This window comes from Pseudophryne corroboree, chromosome 4 (genome assembly GCF_028390025.1).
Source record: "Pseudophryne corroboree isolate aPseCor3 chromosome 4, aPseCor3.hap2, whole genome shotgun sequence".
Classification (NCBI taxonomy): Eukaryota; Metazoa; Chordata; class Amphibia; order Anura; family Myobatrachidae; genus Pseudophryne; species Pseudophryne corroboree.
This window is the reverse complement of record NC_086447.1, coordinates 385,804,133-385,826,460: the sequence shown is the minus strand read 5'-3', so window position 1 is coordinate 385,826,460 and position 22,328 is coordinate 385,804,133. Positions and strand designations below refer to the sequence as shown.

At 47.0% G+C, this 22,328-nt stretch overlaps 1 protein-coding gene across 3 annotated transcripts in view; it reads right to left on the bottom strand.

The window, feature by feature from the left end:
- The window catches only part of MCPH1 (microcephalin 1), a 774,602-nt gene that overhangs the window by 554,283 nt on the left and 197,991 nt on the right, over positions 1-22,328 (bottom strand). For all 3 annotated transcript variants that reach the window (XR_010175987.1, XM_063916680.1, XM_063916679.1), the window contains exons 6-7: positions 7,166-7,300; positions 5,910-5,999 (exon numbers count right to left, since the gene is read on the bottom strand). Coding sequence is in view for 2 of the 3 variants with exons in the window: in XM_063916680.1 (XP_063772750.1) it covers positions 5,910-5,999; positions 7,166-7,300 (225 nt within the window). In the remaining variant the exon portion in view is untranslated. The remainder of the gene's footprint in view (positions 1-5,909; positions 6,000-7,165; positions 7,301-22,328) is intronic.

Here is a 22,328-nt window from a genome sequence, read left to right as displayed (position 1 = left end):
GCGACGCGACATCGCGGGACATCGCACTGCCAAAGTGAGTACCATGCGATCATGCAATAGATCGCATGGTAATCATGTGATGGGCACATACATCACCGCCGAGTGGGAGCGGCCTCTGTGTTTTACAAACACGTGCGATCACACTGCGATTCGATAAATATTAAGTGCAGCACATATTATCTTGAGATGCGAGATTCGACCGGCGTGCCCGCGCATCGTGTCGAAAGGTACCTAAAATGTGCATACAATCCCCCGATTTCTCTCAAAGATCCAGTCGAAATCGAAGGTTAGCACAGATTATCTCACAAGTGTATGGGCACCATTAGATAGCTGAATTGCAGATCATAAGCCTAACAAACTTGTACAGAGATATAATTCAAATCAATATACATATTTGTATTAGGTTAACCACTTGCCTAGCATGGTCGCATCAGATGCGACCATGCCTGCAAGTGCTCTATCTGACCTGGTCGCACAGGAGGTGAGCAGTCGGAAGATAAACTTCCCTCCATTGCTGCTGTCAGAGGGACCGGAAGAACCCAGCCGCCTAGGAAGAACCCACCTTACGAGTAGAGTGGGCATTAACAGACATAGGACACAGCAAGCCTGCCGTAGAATACGCATGCTGGATATTGAACCTGACCCAGCGAGAGATTGTCTGCTTAGAAGCAGGACACCCAATTTTCTTGGGATCATACAGGACAAACAGAGAATCCTATTTTCTGTGACGAGCAGTCCTCCTCACATAGATCTTTAGAGCCCTTACAACATCTAAGGACTTTGATGAAATTGAGGAGTCATGCGCAACTGGCACCACAATAGATTGGTTGATATGAAATGCCGACACAACCTTCGGAAGAAACTGCAGACGTGTCCGAAGCTCAGCTCTGTCTTCATGGAAGACCAAGTATGGGCTTTTACAAGACAAAGCCCTCAACTCCGACACACGTCTAGCAGAAGCTAAGGCCAACAAAGTGACAGTCTTCCACGTAAGAAACTTGACCTCAACCTCCTGTAGAGGATAAAACCAGTCCGACTGGAGGAATGCAACACCACGTTAAGATACCAAGGCGCCGTAGGCGGTACAAAGGGAGGTTGGATGTGCAGAACTCCCTTCAAAAAAGTCTGAACCTCAGGGAGGGCAGCCAACTGTTTCTGGAAGAAATGGATAGGGCCGAAATTTGGACCTTTATGGATCCCAACCTCAGGCCCATATCCACACCTGTTTGCAGGAAGAGGAGAAAACGTCCCAGTTGAAACTCCACCGTAGGAAACTTCTTGGACTCACACCAAGATACATATTTTTTCCAAATACGATGGTAATGTTTTGATGTTACTTCTTTCCTAGCCTGTATCAGGGTAGGAATAACCTTGTTCGAAATGCCCTTCCAAGCTAGTATCTGGCGTTCAACCTCCATGCCATCAAACGTAGCCGTGGTAAGTCTTGATAGGCGAACGGCCCCTGCTGCAGCAGGTCCTCCCGAAGAAGAAGAGGCATCGGCTCTTCCAGCAGTAGATCCGCGTACCAAGCCCTTCTTGGCCAGTCCGGAGCAATGAGGATTGCCTGAACTCTTGTTCTCCTTATGAGTTTGAGAACTCTTGGAATGAGTGGAAGTGGAGGAAACATGTACACCGACTGGAACACCCACGGGGTCACTAGGGCCTCCACCACCACTGCTTGCGGGTCCCTCGACCTGGAACAATACCGCCGAAGCTTCTTGTTGAGACGAGAGGCCATCATGCAGATTTGGGGTACGCCCCAAAGATCTGTTACCTCCTTGAACACCTTGGGATGGAAACCCCACTCTCCTGAATGGAGATCGTATTTGCTGAGGAAGTCCGCTTCCCAGTTGTCTACTCCCGGAATGAAGATTGCTGACAGCGCCAATGCGTGTTTTTCTCCCCAGAGGATGATTCTTGTTACCTCTGCATTGCAGCTCTGCTCTTCGTTCCGCCTTGTCGTTTTATGTAAGCCACTGTCGTTACATTGTCCGACTGCACTTGAATGGCCCGATTCCTCAGAAGATGGGTCGCTTGGAGAAGACCGTTGTAGACGGCTCTTAGTACCAGAATGTTTATCGGCAGGCCGGCTTCCAGACTTGCCCACCATCCTCGGAAGGTTTCCCCTTGAGTGACTGCGCCCCAGCCCCGGAGACTTGCATCCGTGGTTAGAAGGATCCAGTCCTGAATCCCAAACCTGCGGCCCTCCAGAAGGTGAGGTAATTGCAGCCACCAGAGGAGTGAAATCCTGGCCTTTGGCGAGAGACGTATTCTCTGGTGCATGTGTAGATGGGATCTCGACCACTTGTCCAGGAGATCCAATTGGAAGGACCGAGCGTGAAACCTCCCGTACTTCAGAGCCTCATAAGAGGCCACCATCTTCCCCAGAAGGTGAATGCACTGATGAACCGACACCCGGGTTGGCTTCAGGACATCCCGGACCATTGTTTTTATCACGAACGCTTTTTTCTCTGGAAGAAACAACCTCTGCACTTCCGTGTCGAGGATCATTCCCAGAAAGGACAACCTCCTGGTTGGTTCCAAATGAGATTTTGGAATTTTCAGGATCCAACCATGTTCCCTAAGAAGCCGAGTCGTGAGAGCTTCTCCTTGGACGATGCCTTTAACAGCAGATCGTCTAGATATGGAATTATGTTCACCCCCTGTCTGCGGAGGAGAACCATCATTTCCGCCATAACCTTAGTAAATACCCTTGGTGCTGTGGAAAGGCCGAATGGCAGGGCCTGGAACTGAAAATGACAGTCCAACAGAGCAAATCGGAGATAAGCTTGATGCGGCAGCCAAATCGGAATGTGGAGGTACGCATCCTTGATATCTAGGGATACCAGGAATTCTCCCTCCTCCAGACCTGATATCACTGCCCTTAGAGACTCCATTTTGAACTTGAACTCCATCAGAAAGGGGTTTAGTGATTTTAAGTACAAAATGGGCCTGACTGAACTATCCGGTTTCGGTACCACGAAAAGGTTCGAATAGTAACCTTTGTTTTGCATCTGGAGTGCCTCCACCAGCTTCTGGATGGCTCCCTGTGGGTAGCCCTGTCTGCAGGCAAAGCTGGCAAGCCTGATTTGAAGAACCTGTGATGAGAGAGATCTTGAAATTCCAGCCGGTACCCCTGGGACACAACATCTAGTACCCAGGGGATCCTGGCCGGACGACACCCAGACGTGACTGAAATGTCCAAGTCTCGCCCCCACCGGCCCTACCTCCAGGCCGCCCTGTCCACCGTCATGCTGAGGATTTTGGCGTACCAGAAGCAGGTTTCTGTTCCTGGGAACCTGCAGCAGCAGGTTTCTTGGATTTTGGTCGACCTCCTCTAAAGAAGGTGTTGGACGGTTTGGCCTTTCTTGTTTTAGTAACACGAAAGGACTGGGATGCCGCTGAAGGAAAAGGTTTCTTCGCAGCAGGTGCAGCTGAGGGAAGAAAGGTGACTTGCCTGCTGTAGCCGTGGAGATCCACGCATCAAACGCTTCCCCAAAGAGAGCCTGATCTGTGTAAGGCAGGATCTCCACAACTCTCCTGGATTCCGCTTCGGCAGACAATTGGCGCAGCCACAGTCCTCGACGAGCTGAGACAGACATGGAAGAAATTCCTGCAGCCATCGAACCCAGGTCCTTCATGGATTCCACCATAAATCCTGCAGAATCCTGAATGTTACGTAAAAACAATTCTACGTCACTTTTATCCATAGTATCCAAATCCTTAAGTAACGTGCCTGACCACTTTACTATAACTTTGGAAATCCATGCACAGGCAATAGTAGGCTGTAGTATTTCCCCTGAAGCCGTGTATATGGATTTGAGCGTTGTATCAATTTTGCGAGCAGCCAGCGGAAGATCCTGGAACAGGTAAAACCACCCTTTTTAGAGAGTCTGGATACAGACGTGTCCACTATGGGTGGGTTTTCCCATTTTTTCCTATCCTCCTCAGGGAAGGGAAAAGCCTTTCTAGGGATCTGGAATATTTTCTCTGGGTTTTCCCATGCTTTCTCAAATATAGCATTTAATTCTCTGGACGCAGGGAAGGTTAGCGAGGCTTTCTTATTGTCAGTGAAGTAAGCCTTCTCAACCTGCTCAGGTGTTGTATCTGCAATATTCAACACATCCCTTATAGCCTCTATTCTATTATCAATTGCACCCGTTTAGCAAGAGATGCGGCCCCCCTAAGCACATCCCCATCACCGTCTGCCGTGTCAGAGTCAGTATCCATGTCATCTTGCATAATCTGTGCAAGAGTGCGTTTATGGGAGACTCCAGAGGGAGGCCCTGAGGTAACAGACCTGAACCAAACTCCCAGAGAGTTCTGTAATACCTGAGGTGCAAATTCATTCTGTGCAACCCTAGTAGAAATTTGAGAAATCATGGATTTGATAGGGGATAACCATTCAGGCTCCCTTGCTGGTATCTGTGCTAAAACAGTGCAATCCTGATTGCATGGAATGGAATCATCCTAAGAGGACATATCCTCTGCAGCATATGACACAGAGTCCCTGGACATAGCTTAAAGGAGACCACAGACACTCCACACACACACAGGGGAAGGCAGACAGAGTTTCACCCCCAAGAATGGCAAGAGAGACACAGAGATTGGAGCCAACCCAAACACAGCGCTTTCCAGGTATAGGGAGACCCTAAACCAGTGCTGACTGTGTACTTAATAGGACACACAGTCTTTACACAGCCCCCCCCCCCATTCTACAACCCCCTGGTACCGTGAGAGATAGCTGGAGTTGCTCTGGAGGGACTGCACTTCACTGACAGCGTTTCTGCAGGCAGGAAAATGGCGCTGAACGCTTCTGGGTCCGCTCTGAGGAGAAACTCCGCCCTCTTAATGGCGCTGTCTTCCCGCTCTTCATAGGGTTATACTGGCCTGAGGGATTTATGCTGGCAGAGATCCCGGGACCCCGACAGGCTGTGTGATCAGAGTAGGGTGTAGGCGCTGGCTCAGGGTGCCCCTCACAGTACCTGTACCGCTTAGCCCCGGATCGCCGTTAGTACTGCTCTCCATACCCTGTTGCCGTCATCTTCACGCCGGCTCCCCGCTTGCTAGGGGGGGCGGTGACTAACTCGCCAGCGATCTTCTGGCTCTGTAAGGGGGTGGCGGCATGCTGCCGGGGTGAGCGTTCCCCTGTGGCGGCGAGCGATCTATCCCCACGGAAGCTCAGTGTCCTGTCAGCGGAGATAGTGGCTCAGACCCCGCAGGGGGGACACTACTCCCCACTTTAGTCCCACGAAGCAGGGAGGCTGTTGCCAGCAGCCTCCCTGTAAAATAATAAACTCTAAACTAAACTTTACTAAAGAAGCTCTGTAGAGCTCCCCTAGCTGTGACTGGCTCCTCCGGGCACATTTTCTAAACTGAGTCTGGTAGGAGGGGCATAGAGGGAGGAGCCAGCCCACACACTCAAACTCTTAAAGTGCCAATGGCTCCTAGTGGACCAGTCTATACCCAATGGTACTAATGTGGATCCCAGCATCCTCTAGGATGTAAGAGAAAGGGCAAAATACGCCAAGCTTTTTCAGCTGCAAATTGCTAAAACTGCATGCCCATTGCCTTGCTGCGCCACGTGACTTTACAAGCCCTCATTAGTGACGTTGAGGGGCCGCACCGCCCTAATAGTGACGCTAGCAGGGCCGTGTCCCTCTCCCTGGCTACTTGCGCCCCATTTTTGGTGCTCTTGCATAGTGCCCTGCCACTCCTGAATCCTGCTCGCAACGCATTCTAGAGGGAACACTAATATTCATGGCCTATTATTTGATAATACTTTATTCTATATACGGAAAACGCACAGGGTAGAATATATGGTGAGCGACACCACTAATCACTAATACAATTATATATTTCAGATAATACAATTATTCACAGCATTCATGCATTGTATCATCACATACCACGTGGAGAGTCTGTCATGACGGAGGGACTGCTCCCAATTGATGGCTTCAGTACAGAAAATTCAAACACTGTCTGTGATACTTGAGATGCTGTAGGGAGAGGGGAAAAATGTTGAAACCCACATTTAGCTTTAGAAACAAACAAGAAAGATCATATTTAACCAGTTAACTGACGATTTTTCCCTTCAAAACTGTTAATAACATTGTTTTTTTAAATGTATTTTATTTAATAAAGTTGAAAAAATATTTTTTTAAACATTTAAACATTATATTATGCAAATCTGCAGAATGGATCTCCTCATCAAAAACGGGGGGACAGGGTCTGACGGCACAGTCGCATGAGATCTGACCATGCCAGTTAAGTGGTTTTAAAGCCCATTGGTTATCTACAATCCAACAGAAAGTTGTTATGTAATGTCTTACATGGACGTGAAATGTTGTTTTCTGTAAATAATCAAATTTCTTGTTTAAGCATCAACTTTGGAGTGTCCTGGCTTGTGATCATCCTTTATAAAGTTTTCCTCTGGCACTCTTCTGGACGTGACTGATATGGTGTGTGTGTGTGTGTGTGTGTGTGTGTGTGTGTGTGTGTGTGTGTGTGTGTGTGTGTGTGTGTGTGTGTGTGTGTGTGTGTGTGTGTGTGTGTGTGTGTGTGTGTGTGTGTGTGTGTGTGTGTGTGTGTGTGTGTGTGTGTGTGTGTGTGTGTGTTCTTCCCAAACACAGAGCCTCCTGCACATTTACACCAGGTTCTTGAGCCAGTAATAACTATGCAGTTATCTTCTCACACATACCAATGCTCATCCATAAACATAGCATCTGACATGACAGAGAGAGACCAAGAGGAGAACAGAGTATAAGGTATATATACAAATATAAACTACTTTGTTCATGTAATGTGGCGTTAAACAAACAAATGCACAATTTATTTGAACTTATATTTTAGATTTCCAAAAGTAGTTTTTTTTCTTTTTTAATTAGGGATGCACCCAAGAGAATGTTTACAAGCACTCCTTTCAACTCACTATTTAAAATATTTTGCAAGGGGATTAAAAGAAAAAAATCTTTTAGAACCTTCCATGTCATGTCATTTCCCCAACATCTCTGGAAGTTTAAGCACCCAGGACTGAAACCTAGTGGTGTGGGGTGTTTGAAATTCCAGTCCAACAACATAAAAAGCAGCAAGGATTCTCCTTTCAAAACACCCATAAACCACAAGACTTTGCACCAATATAAATTAGTTTGCAGTATTTCTGTACCTGTAGGCGATAAATTCTCCCTTTTATTCTTCATTTCTTTTATTCTTCTTTCCATTGCATTGCAACGATCTGCAACAACTGCTTTTGGGCTATACAATAAAGTCCCATCATCTTCAAATGATAAAACTGGAATATCTATTGAAGAAAGAAAAAATTAAAGTTTCAGCCTTAATCATATTAATATACAGTAGGAAATTATGAGTAAGATACTGCATTGCACTTTGAATCTGGTAAAAAATTAAAACCGAAAAATAAGAATCTCAGGTGTACACAAATTTAAAGAACGTAAACCTTTTAAAACTTATGATTAATACCCGATTAATACAAAAGAAACTGACCGTAATACACTACTACATTTTAATAGTTGCCACTCCTTAAGTCTGAAGAAGGATTTACCATTTTCACAAATGGTCCATACAAGCAGAATCAACAGTGATTCAGAGACCACATCAATTCAAATTGATTGGTTCATTGATACATTTATTCAAAGAGGCTACCAGTTTCTAGATCTTCTAGCTACTAAGAAACATGTTATGGCACTTAACTTTGTAAACAAAATATCAATCAGAAAAATAAAAATAGAAATAAATTTAACTGTGTTAATAAATTTAACCAGATGTCCCCTAATATCAGTAAGATTTCAAAGCAATTATGGCTAGTTACCTCAGATACTGATATAGGACTACCTGATACATCTTTAATGCCGTGTTATTCACACTCTAGAAATCTGAGATCTGTTGGTTAGAACCGATATTTCAGATAGTCAAATCCAGAATAGTAAAAGCCTTTTGGCTGTTAAACGTAATGGATACTTTAAATGCCCCAGTACAACCTTTAATTTTCTCCTTGCTGGAGATACTTTTTACCATCCTCACCTAGGTATTAGGGGGGGGTCATTCAGACCCGATCGTACGATGCCTTTTTTTTGCAGCCGTACGATCGAGTCTTAACAACGCATGCATGCGGGCAGCAATTTGCAGGGGCGTCGCTAGCCGGCGACGGGGGTCGCCGGACAGCGACGGATTCTACGATAAAAGCGATTGCAGTGTCGATCGCAAGAAGATTGACAGGAAGAAGGCATTCATGGACGGCAATAACCGTTTTCAGGCAGTGTCCAGGAAAACGCATGCGCGCCCGGCGGTTTCCAGGGAGGGTTACTGACATCAGCTCTATCCAGGACCATCACAGCGGCTGAGTAAGTCCTGAGCTGTGCAGAGACTGCACAAACTTTAGTTTGTGCAGCTCTCTGCACAAGCGTTCGTATCACTGCACAGCAATTACCCCCTCCCCTGTAGGCGGTGACTACCTGATTGCTGCAGTGCAAAAAATAGCCTACTAGCGATCAGGTCTGAATCACCCCCTAAATTCAAGATCAGATACCACTTGACATGTGAAAGCTCATATGTTGTCTACCAATTCATTTGCCCCTATGGTTTGTCATACAGTATGTGGGCAAAATATACAGTATGGTAAGAACTTACCGTTGATAACGGTATTAATCCTAAATCCACAGGTTCCACAGGATACATTGGGATATGGTGGAATGGCAACTGATTTGCACCAAACGGTCAAAGCTTTTCGGCCTCCCAGCATGCAACGGGCCCGTCCATATATCCTCGCCTCCTGGATCAGGCAAATCAGTTGTTTTCCAAAGCTCTTCTAGCTAAAGCCATGGCCAGTAGAAAGAGAACTTTAGCTGTCAACCATTTAAAATCTCTTTTAAGTGGTTCAAATGGGGCAACTTGAAGGGACCTTAGGACTAAACTTCCCAAGGCACTGTAGTAGGAACAAAAAGGAGGTTGAATGTGCAGCATTCCCTGGAAAAAAGTGCGCACATCCTGTAGGTTGGCAATTTTCTTTTGGAACCATACAGTCAGTGCTGACACTTGCACTCTCAAGGAAGCCACCCTTAAACCTTTATCCATTCCTGCCTGAAGGAATGCTAGGATTCTGGAAACTCTGAAAGACCTGGGGTCAAATTTCCGTTCACTGCACCATCGAATATAGGCTTGCCATATTTGGTGATAAATGCGAGCGGAGGAAGGTTTCCTTGCTCCGAGCATTGTTTGAATCACCGGTTGTGAGAATCCTCTTGACTTCAGGATGGAGGTCTCAAGAGCCACGCCGTTAAAGACAGTCGATCCAGAAGTCTGTGATGACAAGACCCTTGCATCAGTAGATCTGGACGTTGAGGGAGCAGGAATGGAGCATCCACTGACATCCTCTGCAGATCTGTGTACCAATGTCTTCTGGGCCAAGCCGGAGCTATTAGTATCACAGCACTTTTTCCTTGTTTTACCTTTCTCACCACACTGGGTAACAGGGCGATGGGAGGAAGCACATAGGCAGATGAAAGTCCCATCTCACCGACAGGGCATCCACAAAGATCGCTTTTGGATCCTTTGTTCTTGATCTGTATGCAGGAACCTTGTGGTTCTGACAGGATGCCATGAGATCTATCTCTGGCAACCCCCATCTGTCGACCAGGGTCTGGAAGACTTCCGGGTGTAGAGCCCATTGGTTTGCATGAATGGTGTGCCGACTGAGAAAATCCGCTTCCCAGTTTAGGACTCCTGAAACGAACACTGCAGACAAGGCTGGAAGATGAATTTCTGCCTACTTTAATGTGTGACTTGCTTCTTTCATTGATCTCTGGCTGCGAGTTCCTCCCTGATGGTTGAGGTACGCTACTGCAGTCGCATTGTCCGAGCGGATTTGAACTGGTTTCCCCTGAAGGATGTCCTTTGCCTGATTTAATGCCATGTATATAACTCGGAGTTCCAATATATTTATTAGCAAGCAACTTTCTTCCTTGGTCCACTGTCCCTGGAAGTATTTTTTTCCTGACACCACTCCCCAGCCCCAAAGGCTGGCATCCGTTGTCAGGATTTCCCGATCTGATATCCAAAAGGGTCTCCCTTTGTCCAGCTGGGGTGTATTTAGTCACCAGGCTAATGACCTCCTTACTTTCTGAGTAAGGACCATAGTCTGTGTTTTTATTGTTCGATGAAAACCATTCCATTTGGTAAGGATCAGATGTTGCAGAGGCCTTGAATGGAACTGAGCATTGTCGAATGTTGACACAATCAATCCCATCACACGCATTGCTGCATGAATGGATACCTTCTGACTGTTTACAAGCTCCTGAATCCTTAACTGAAGTTTGGCTATTTTGTTCAGAGGTAAAAATACTCTCTGAAGGCTCCAATCCAATACAGCCCCCAAGTGAGTCATCTGCTGTGACCGAACCAGACACTATTTCGCCCAATTTATGAGCCAACCGTACTTCTGCACACTCTATTGTCTGTTGCAGATGACACAGAAGCAATTCCTGAGACTGTGCGAGGATTAAAAGATCGTCGAGGTATGGAAAAATTATTATCCCCTGCTGGCGGAGATTATATGCCATTATCACCATAACTTTGGTAAATATTCTGGGGGCTGTGGCCAATCCGAATTGTAGAGCCTGAAACTGAAAATACCCTTGGAGGATAGCAAACCTGAGATAGCGCTGATGGGACAGGGCTATAGGAACATGTAGGTAAGCATCCTGAATATCCAGGGACACCATAAAATCCCTTGTCTCCATGGCCAAAATGATGGAACGTAAAGTCTCCATATGAAAACGAGGTACCCAAATGTACTTGTTCGGCATTTTTAGATTGAGTATGGGCCGGAACGACCCATTTGGCTTCTGGACTAGAAACAGGTTGGAGTAGAAACCTTGTCCTTGTTGTGCAGGATGAACTGCAATGATTACTCCTGACTGAAGCAATTTCTGTACTGCCTCTTTCAAAGCCCTGGCCTTCCTCTCTACCAAAGACGTACTGGTACAAAAAAAACCTTTGAGGAGGGTTTTCCTGAAAGCAAACGCATAACCGTAAGAAACCGCTTCTTGCACCCAGGCATCTGTGGTAGACTCCACCCAGTTTTGTGCAAAATGAAAAAGTTGGCCTCCCACCATGGGGTCCCCCAGGTAGAGGTTTGCACCATCAGGCTGATGGCTTATCTCTGGTTTTAGAAACCGGTAATCTGGTAGCCCCAATGCTTTTTAGTCTTACCAGACCTGTTGTATTGGGACTGTTTGCCATCACCCTTTCCTTTTCCTTTTCCTTGAGACCGAAAAGCTAGGATTTTAGGCTTGAATTTGTAAGTGGAATGAAACTTTACTTTCTTGGAGTCTGCTTGTGACTCCAAAATACTGGTTATCTCTTCACCAAAAAGATTATCTCCAGTAAAAGATAAAGACTCCAAAACCTTCTTGGATTCTGATTCAGCTATCCATGTGCATAGCCAAACTGCTCTGCGAGCGGCTACTGCTAATGCTGATGCTTGAGAGGCAATTGTACCCATATCCAAGGCTGTTTCTTCCAAGAATATTGCAGCCTGTCTGATATGTGCAACATGGGATTTTTGCTCTCTAGATGTCATTGAAATTTCCCCTTCCAATGCATCTGCCCAGGCAGCCACTGCTTTAGCCATCCAGGCTGAAGCCATGGCTGGTCTTATAACTGCCCCAGACAATGAAATTTTTTTTTTTTTAAAACCACCTACTCTCCTATCCGTGACATCATTTAATGATGTTGAAGGCAGAGGTAATGTACATTTTCGCACTAATCGAATAACATGCGTATCTACTTAAGGGCCTACCTCCCTCTTTAAACAGTCCCCAGCCGGAAGAGGATAATTGGAATTCCATTTCCTAGGAATTCTAAATATCTTACTGGACGTAGTCCAAACCTCTTCCATAATTTCAGTCAGCTGTTCTGACATTGGAAACTCAGTCTTAACTGTTTTGGGACGTTTAAATACAGGTGCCTTGGATTTTAACACAGGCTCTGCTGATTCTTCTAAGAGTAGAATGGCTTTCATAGCATTAATCAACTCGGATATGTCCACTGAGCTGAGTCCTACTTCCTCATCTTCGTATGCAGAACCAGGGTGTAATGAGTCTTCCTCCTCTGATGAATCCTCATCTGAAACATGTGTAGACTGTTAAGATGTTGTTTCATGTCTATGTGATTTACTTACCACTGGATTTTCAGCCTGTTTCTGTTGAGAGGCTACTGCTTCCCCTGCTGGAAAAGATAAACCGCAGGCAGAATTCTGAATATAAGGGTTAAAAGTGTAACCTATCCCTGGTACAGAAGTTGGAATTATCCGCTCAGCTATACTGGATAATGTCTGTGCAAACATAGCCCATGGGGAATCAACTTGCACCTGCAACCGACTTAAATTTTTCAAGAGACCTTGGTGAAAGCTAACACAATTTGCACACAAACCATCCAGAACCAGATCCTGAGAGGTTAACCAAACTATACATGATATGAGTGTTGGTGCTGCTGTGAGTGTATTTTCCTCACCCTTGCTGCTCTTAGACATGATAAATAATCAGACACTTTCATAGTGTACTACACAATTTGTGACTGTAATCACTTTGAGATGTGTTAAAGTGACATACAGTCCGACCATACCCTGCCTAGCACCAGCATTGAGGATCGGAATAAACAAAGAAAACTGACAGAATTATAACAAAGTCAGCAATCACACTAGCAATCAGTCATAGGTTATACATTAGTATAAAAAGCAATATGAGCACATAATCAACTACAGATACATTTCAAGTATGTAGGAGAAACAGATTACTGCATTACTTTATAAAGGTTTTAAACATATTCAGATGCATAGCGAAAAAAAAACCACAGCAATTTTATCAGACTCATATGCATTATGCACATATCCAACTATTCGTACTCAAAAGATAGATAGAGACTTAGTGCTGAATAACCCGTACTCCGTAGAGAGGGATACAGGGAGACTTACCCCGCTTCCAGGACCGATCAATACGTTTGTGAATGCTGAGTGGATCCAGACGCTATTAGTGTACATGACCGCTCCGTGAACATGTAGTGAACACAGACCACTGTCGCACCAGTCACACACCTGCCTATGCTGCGAATGGGTCCCCTTAGTACAAAGCATCTCAGACAGAAGCGGGAAAACAGTTCATGGCGGGAGACTCGGAGGAAACTGGTCATGAATCGGGGGGAGGGGTGACAAGGGGAGCATCTGACTCCCCACTGCTGACATCAACACTAGGGATCGCAGCCTCATACTACCCCCCTGGAGCCTATGATACCTAAGGCCTAGCGCTGGTCCAAAACAGTGCGGCTGTGTCTGTGTTCACCCTCTAAGCGGAACCGATGCCTTAACTTCTCCCCGTGCTCCGGCCACAGCCTGGTAACATCTGCTGGACTTGCTAGGTTTAACCGACATATACGCCCGCCAAAACAGCACTGTACTCGTGGGTAAGCGTTGTCGCGACCCGGTGGGGAGTTGTTGGAGCGACTCTTTCTAAGGTACGTATAAGACGCTGTTTATAAAGATCACAAAGAAAAAATAAGATTTTAATTACCTACAGATAAATCCTTTTCTTGTAGTCCGTAGAGAATACTGGGGTTCACATTAGTACCATGGGGTATAAACGGAACAACTAGGAGCCATGGGCACTTTAAGAAATTAATAAAGTGGGCTGGCTCCCCCCTCTATGCCCCTCCTACCAGACTCAGTCTAGGAAATCGTGCCCGAGGAGACGGACATACTTTGAAAGAAGGATATAAAAGGATAGTGGTGAGATTCCGAACCAGCACACACAAACTAGAGGAAAGCCAAGCTAACAAAACATAAGACCAGGAACAGCAACCGCTGAACCAACAATACTTAACCAAGTAACAGTGCAGGCAGAAACGAAGCACTGGGCGGGCGCCCAGTATCCTCTACGGACTATGAGAAAGGATTTACCAGTAGGTAAATAAAAACCTATTTTCTCTTACGTCCTAGAGGATACTGTGGTCCACATCAGTACCATGGGGATGTACCAAAGCTCCCAAACCAGGTGGGAGAGTGCTGAGGTTCCTGCAGAAACGATTGTCCAAACTGAAGGTCCTCAGAGACCAAAGTCTCGAACTTGTAGTACTTAGCAAACCTGACCAAGTAGCTGCTCGGCAGAGCTGTAAAGCCGAGACATCCCGGGCAACCGCCAAGGAAAAACCCACCGACCTAGCAGTGTGGGCCTGTACAGATTTTGGACACGCAAACCTGCTGTTGGAATAAGCATGCTGGATAGTAAGCCTGATCCAGCATGCAATAGTCTGCTTTGAATCAGGACACCCAATTTTATTGGGATCATAGAGCACAAACAGCAAGTCAGATTTTCTGTGACGAGCTGTCCGCTTCACATAGATCTTCAAACCCCTCACAACATCCAAGGACTTTGAAGTAGCAGAGGTGTCATTAACCACCAGAACCACAATACGATGGTTGATATGAAATGCAGACACCACCTTTGGAAGAAATTGCTGACGAGTTCTGAGGTCAGCCCTATCTTCATGAAAAATCAAATAGGGGATTTTGTGAGTCAACACCCCCAGCTCCGACACACGCCTTTCAGAAGCCAAGGCCAACAGTGTGACGGACTTCCGCGTAAGAAACTTGACATCAACATCCTGTAAAGGCTCAAACCAATCCGACTGCAGGAATTGCAACACCACTTTGAGATCCCAAGGTGCCGTAGGAGGCACAAAGGGCGGTTGGATGTGCAGAATCCCCTTCAAAAATGTCTGAACCTCAGGGAAAGAAGTCAATTGTTCCTGAAAGTAAATAGACAAGGCAGAAATCTAGACTTTAATGGAGCCTAGACGTAGGCCCACATCCATTCCCGACTACAGAAAAAAAAGAGATGTCCCAGATGAAACTCCACCGCAGAATATTGTCTGCTTTCACACCAAGAGACATAGGGGGTCATTCCCAGTTGATCGCAACTAATCTTCGCATCGCAAGCCGCGGGAACTAGCGAAATGCGGACACGCAAAGCACCTAATGCGCATGTGCCAAGGCCACCGTACAACTTATGTGCAAAAATACACACGCTTTTTTGAGTTCGCAGCCACGCAACGACAAAGAGGCTTCGTAGGCTAGGGAAAAATGGTTTCGGAAAGAAAATGGATAAGGTCGAAATCTGGACTTTCATGGAGCCCAAACGTAGGCCCAAATCCACACCTGACTGCAGAAAGAGAAGAAAACGTCAAAATTGAAATTTCACAGCAGGAAATTTTCTGTTCTCACACCAAGAGACATATTTTTTCCAAATACGGTGGTAATGTTTATACGTTACCCCCTTTCTGGCTTGGATCAGTGTTGGAATAACCCTATCCGGGATCCCTTTCCGGGCTAGAATTTGACGTTCAACCTTCATGCTGTCAAACGTAGCCGTGGTAAGTCTTGATAGACGAACGGCCCCTGTTGGAGAAGGTCCTCGCGAAGATGTAAAGGCCACGGATCCTCTAGGAGCATCTCCAGTAGATCCGCATACCAGGCCCTATGCGGCCAGTCCGGAGCAATGAGAATTGCTTGAACCTTTTCCCTTTTTATTCTTTTGGGATTCTTTGGGATCAATGGGAGTGGTGGAAACACATACACCATCTGGTAGACCCATGGAGCCTCCAGAGCAACCACCGCCACTGCTTGCGGGTCCCTCGACCTGGAACAATACCGCTTGAGCTTGTTGAGACGAGAGGCCATCATGTTGATTCCTCACCAACGTGTCAAGCACCAGAACACCTCCGGGTGAAGGCCCTACTCTCCTGGGTGGAGGTCGTGTCTGCTGAGGAAGTCTGCTTCCCAGTTGTATACTCCTGGAATAAAGACCGTGGACAACGCCACAGTGAGTCTTTCTGCTCAGAGGAGAATCCTTGATACCTCTGCCATTGCTGCCCTGCTCTTCGTTCCGCCTTGTCGGTTTATGTACATTACTGTCGTCACATGGTCAAGTGAACCTGAATGGCTTGATCTTGAAGAAGATGCAATGCCTGTAGAAGAGCATTGTACACGGCCCTTAGTTCCAGAATGTTGACTGGACCATTTTCCTTGGAACTGTTCCCCTTGCCTGACTGCTCCCCAACCTCGGAGGCTTGCGTCTGTGGTTAGCAGAATCCAAATTTGAATCCCGTCGGCCCTTGGTCAGCTGAAAATTCTGAAGCCAGAAGAGAAATCCTGGCATTTGCGACAGACAGATCTTCTGGTGCATGTGAAGATGCGATCTGGACCATTTGTCCAACAGATCCAGCTGGAAGGGTCTTCCGTACTGCAGCACTTCCTAAGTGGCTACCATTTTTTCCAGAAGGTGAATGCATAGATGCACTGAAGTCCGGGTTTGTCTTAGAACATTCCGTACCATCGACTGGATCACCAATGCCTTTTCCAATGGAAGGAAAACCTTCTGCGCCTCCGTATCTAAAATCATCGCCAGGAACGGAAGCCTCCGTGTTGGTTCCAGATGAGATTTTGGTAGATTCAAAATCCACCCGTGATCCTGGAGTAGCTGGGTTCAGAGGGCAATGTTGACTAACAACCTCTCCCTGGATGATGCCTTTATCAGCAGATCGTCCAGGTATGGTATTATGTTCACTCCCTGTTTGCGGAGGAGAAACATCATTTCTGCCATTACCTTGGTGAACACCCTCGGTGCCGTAGAGAGGCCACATGGCAGGGCCTGGAACTGGTAGTGACAGTCCTGTAAGGCAAACCTTAGATAAGCCTGATGAGGCAGCCAAAGCGGAATATGAAGGTACGAATCCCTAATATCCAGAGACACCAAGAATTCCCCCTCCTCCAGACCCGAGATCACCGCTCTCAGAGACTCCATCTTGAACTTGAACACCCATAAGTACGGGTTCAACAACTTGAGGTTTAAAATGGGCCTTACCGAACCGTCTGGTTTCGGAACTACACTCAGGTTGGAATAAGAACCCTGGTTGTGCAGCTGAAGTGGAACTGGAACAATGACCTGAGTCTGTACCAGTTTCAGAATTGCTTCCTGTAAAGTCACACTTGCTTCTTCAGAAAATGGTAAGCCTGATTTGAAGAATCTGTGAGGTGGGAGTTTCTGAATCTCCAGTCTGTAGCCCTGGGCTATAACATCTTTGACCCAGGGATCCTGGCATGAAGTTGCCCATATATGACTGAAGAATCTCAAACGGGCTCCCACCTGCCTGTCTTCTAGGAAGTGCAGACTACAGTCATGCTGAAGGCTTAGAGGAAGCAGAACCGGAGTTCTGTTCCTGTGAACCTGCAGTTGCTGGTTTTCTGGGTTTACCACTATTGTCCCTGAAGGCCGTAGAAGAACCTTTGGTTTTGTTTTTAAATTTCGCTGTCGGAAAGGACTGCAGAGTTGGAGCAGTGTAGGATTTTCTAGTCGGGGGAGCTTTGGAAGGAAGATATGAAGACTTACCCGCCGTAGCCTTGGATATACACGTATCCAGTTCATCTTCAAAAAGGGCTTCACCTGTGAAAGGAATGTTTTCCACGCCTTTCCTGGAATCCGAGTCCGCAGTCCACTTGCGTAGCCACAAGCCCATGCGTGCTGACACTGCCATGGCAGTGGTGCATGCGTTGAGTAAACCAATTTCCTTTATGGCCTCCACCATAAAGTTAGCAGAATCCTGTATATGATGTAGGAGTAAAATTATCTCCCCCCCGGATAAGGAATCTAACCCATCAATTACATTACCAGACCATTTTGCAATGGCCCTAGAGATCCATGCACAAGCTGTAGTGGGTCTCTGGGCCACCCCCGCAGCTGTGTATCGAGATTTGAGAGTGGTCTCATTCTTGCGGTCTGCAGCATCCTTCAAGGAAGCTGCCCCAGGAACAGGTAAAACTATCTTATGAGACAGCCTAGAAACTGATGCATCAACTATCTGTGGGTTATCCCATTTTTTCCGATCATCCTGAGGAAACGGGAAGGATGTGGGTAAACATTTTGGGATCTGAAACGTCTTGTCAGGATTTACCCAAGTTGCTTCAAATACGGAATTAAACTCCTTAGAAGCAGGGAAAGTAGCTGAGGATTTCTTTTTTACATTAAAATAAGATTTTACTCACCGGTAAATCTATTTCTCGTAGTCCGTAGTGGATGCTGGGACTCCGTAAGGACCATGGGGAATAGCGGCTCCGCAGGAGACTGGGCACAACTAAAGAAAGCTTTAGGACTACCTGGTGTGCACTGGCTCCTCCCACTATGACCCTCCTCCAGACCTCAGTTAGGATACTGTGCCCGGAAGAGCTGACACAATAAGGAAGGATTTTGAATCCCGGGTAAGACTCATACCAGCCACACCAATCACACCGTATAACTCGTGATACTATACCCAGTTAACAGTATGAAATATAACGGAGCCTCTCAACAGATGGCTCAACCATAACCCTTTAGTTAGGCAATAACTATAAACAAGTATTGCAGACAATCCGCACTTGGGATGGGCGCCCAGCATCCACTACGGACTACGAGAAATAGATTTACCGGTGAGTAAAATCTTATTTTCTCTGACGTCCTAAGTGGATGCTGGGACTCCGTAAGGACCATGGGGAATATACCAAAGCTCCCAAACGGGCGGGAGAGTGCGGATGACTCTGCAGCACCGAATGAGCAAACTCTAGGTCCTCCTCAGCCAGGGTATCAAACTTGTAGACTCTTGCAAAAATGTTTGAACCCGACCAAGTAACAGCTCGGCAAATTTGTAAAGCCGAGACCCCTCGGGCAGCCGCCCAAGAAGAGCCCACTTTCCTCGTGGAATGGGCTTTTACAGATTTAGGGTGCGGCAGTCCAGTTGCAGAATGTGCAAGTTGAATCGTGCTACAGATCCATCGAGCAATAGTCTGCTTAGAAGCAGGAGCACCCAGCTTGTTGGGTGCATACAGGATAAATAGCGAGGCAGTTTTCCTGACTCCAGCCGTCCTGGAAACATATACTTTCCAGGGCCCTGACTACGTCCAGTAACTTGTAATCCTCCAAGTCCCAAGTAGCCGCAGGCACCACAATAGGTTGGTTCACATGAAAAACTGATACCACCTTAGGAAAGAATTGGGAACGAGTCCTCAATTCCGCCTTATCCATATAAAAAAATCAGATAAGGGCGTTTGCATGACAAAGCCGCCAATTCTGATACACGCCTGGCCGACGCCAAGGCCAACAGCATGACCACTTTCCACATGGGGTATTGTAGCTCCACGGATTTAAGTGGCTCAACCCAATGCGACTTCAGGAAATCCAACACCACGTTGAGATCCCACGGTGCCACTGGAGGCACAAACTGGGGCTGACTATGCAGCACTCCCTTAACAAAAATCTGAACTTCAGGCAGTGAAGCCAGTTCTATTTTGGAAGAAAATCGATAGAGCCGAAATCTGGACCTTAATGGAGCCCAATTTTAGGCCCATAGTCACCCCTGACTGTAGAAAGTGCAGAAATCGACCTAGTTAAAATTCCTCCTTTGGGGCCTTCCTGGCCTCACAGCACGCAACATATTTCCGCCATATGCGGTGATAGTGGTTTGCGTTCACTTCTTTCCTAGCTTTAATTAGCGTAGGGATAACTTCCTCCGGAATGCCCTTTTCCTTCAGGATCCGGCGTTCAACCGCCATGCCGTCAAACGCAGCCGCGGTACGTCTTGGAACAGACAGGCCCCCTGCTGCAGCAGGTCCTGTCTGAGCGGCAGAGGCCATGGGTCCTCTGAGATCATTTCTTGGAGTTCTGGGTACCAAGCTCTTCTTGGCCAATCCGGAACAATGAGTATAGTTCTTACTCCTCTCCTTCTTATTATTCTCATTAGCCTGGGTAAGAGAGGCAGAGAAGGGAACACATACACCGATTGGTACACCCACGGTGTTACCAGAGCGTCCACAGCTATCGCCTGAGGGTCCCTTGACCTGGCGCAATATCTTTGTAGCTTTTTGTTGAGGCGGGACGCCATCATGTCCACCTGTGGCCTTTCCCAACGGTGTACAATCATTTGGAAGACTTCTGGATGAAGTCCCCACTCTCCCGGGTGGAGGTCGTGTCTGCTGAGAAAGTCTGCTTCCCAGTTGTCCACTCCGGGAATGAACACTGCTGACAGTGCTAACACATGATTTTCCGCCCATCGGAGAATCCTTGTGGCTTCTGCCATCGCCATCCTGCTTCTTGTGCCGCCCTGTCGGTTTACATGAGCGACCGCCGTGATGTTGTCTGACTGGATCAGCACCGGCCGGTGTTGAAGCAGGGGTCTATGTAGGGAAGTCTCCTGACTTTTCCATAGTCCTTGGAAGTTTCTTCCCTGTGTGACTGCCCCCCAGCCTCGAAGGCTGGCATCCGTGGTCACCAGGACCCAGTCCTGTATGCCGAATCTGCGGCCCCCTAGAAGATGAGCACTCTGCAGCCACCACAACAGCGACACCCTGGCCCTTGGAGACAGGGTTATCCGCCGATGCATCTGAAGATACGACCCGGACCACTTGTCCAACAGAACCCACTGGAAGATCCTTGCATGGGACCTGACGAATGGAATTTCTTCGTAAGAAGCTACCATCTTTCCCAGGGCTCTCGTGCATTGATGCACCGACACCTGTATTTGTATTAGGAGGTCTCTGTCTAGAGACGACAACTCCTTGGACTTCTCCTCCGGGAAAAACTCTTTTTATCCTGTTCTGTGTCCAGAACCATACCCCGGAACAGTAGACGCGTCGTAGGAACCAGCTGCGACTTTGGAATATTCAGAATCCAGCCGTGCTGTTGTAGCACTTCCCGAGATAGTGCTACTCCGACGAACAACTGCTCCCTGGACCTCGCCTTTATAAGGAGATCGTCCAAGTACGGAATAATTATTTCGGCCATTACCTTGGTAAATACCCTCGGTGCCGGGGACAGACCAACGGCAACGTCTGGAATTGGTAATGACAATCCTGTACCACAATTTTGAGGTACTCCTGGTGAAGAGGGTAAATAGGGACATGCAGGTAAGCATCCTTGATGTCCAGTGATACCATGAATTTCTCGAGGCTTGCAATAATCGCCCTGAGCGATTCCACTTTGAACTTGAACCTTCGTATATAAGTGTTCAAGGATTTTAATTTTAGAATGGGTCTCACCGAACCGTCTGGTTTCGGTACCACAACATTTTGGAATAGTAACCCCGGCCTTGTTGAAGGAGGGGTACCTTGATTTCACCTGCTGGAAGTACAGCTTGTGAATTGCCGCCAGTACTACCTCCCTTTCTCCGAGGGCAGCAGGCAAGGCTGATGTGAGGTAACGGCGAGGGGGAGTCGCCTCGAACTCCATCCTGTATCCCTGTGATACTACTTGCAGAACCTAGGGATCCACCTGTGGGCAAGCCCACTGGTCCCTGAAGTTCCCGAGACGCGCCCCCACCGCACCTGTCTCCACCTGTGGAGCCCCAGCGTCATGCGGTGGCCTCAGAGGAAGCGGGGGAAGATTTTTGATCCTGGGAACTGGCTGTCTGGAGCAGCTTTTTCCTTCTTCCCTTGTCTCTGTGCAGAAAGGAAGCGCCTTTGACCCGCTTGCTTTTCTGAAGCCGAAAGGACTGTACCTGAAAATACGGTGCTTTCTTAGGAAACCTGAGGTAAAATGTTTTCTTCCCAGCTGTTGCTGTGGATACGAGGCCCCAGAGACCATCCCCAAACAATTCCTTACCCTTATAAGGCAGAATCTCCATGTGCCTTTTAAAGTCAGCATCACCTGTCCACTGCCGGGACTCTAATACCCTCCTGGCAGAATGGACATTGCATTAATTCTGGATGCCAGCCGGCAAATATCCCTCTGTGCATCCTTCATATATAAGACGACGTCTTTAATATGCTCTATGTTAGCAAAATATTATCCCTGTCTAGGGTATTAATATTATCTGACAGGGTATCAGACCACGCTGCAGCAGCACTATTTATGCTGAAGCAGGTCTCAGTATAGTACCTGAGTGTGTATATACAGACTTCAGGATAGTCTCCTGCTTTTTATCAGCAGGCTCCTTCAAAGTGGCCGTATCCCAAGACGGCAGTGCCACCTTTTTTGACAAACGTGTGAGCGCCTTATCCACCCTAGGAGATATCTCCCAACGTGACCTATCCTCTGGCGGGAAAGGGTACGCCAGTAGTAACTTTTTAGAAATTACCATTTTCTTATCGGGGGAACCCACGCTCTTTACACACTTCATTCACTCATCTGATGGGGGAACAAAACACTGGCTGCTTTTTCTCCCCAAACATAAAACCCCTTTTATGTGGTACTTGGGTTCATGTCAGAATGTGTAACACATTTTTTATTGCCGAGATCATG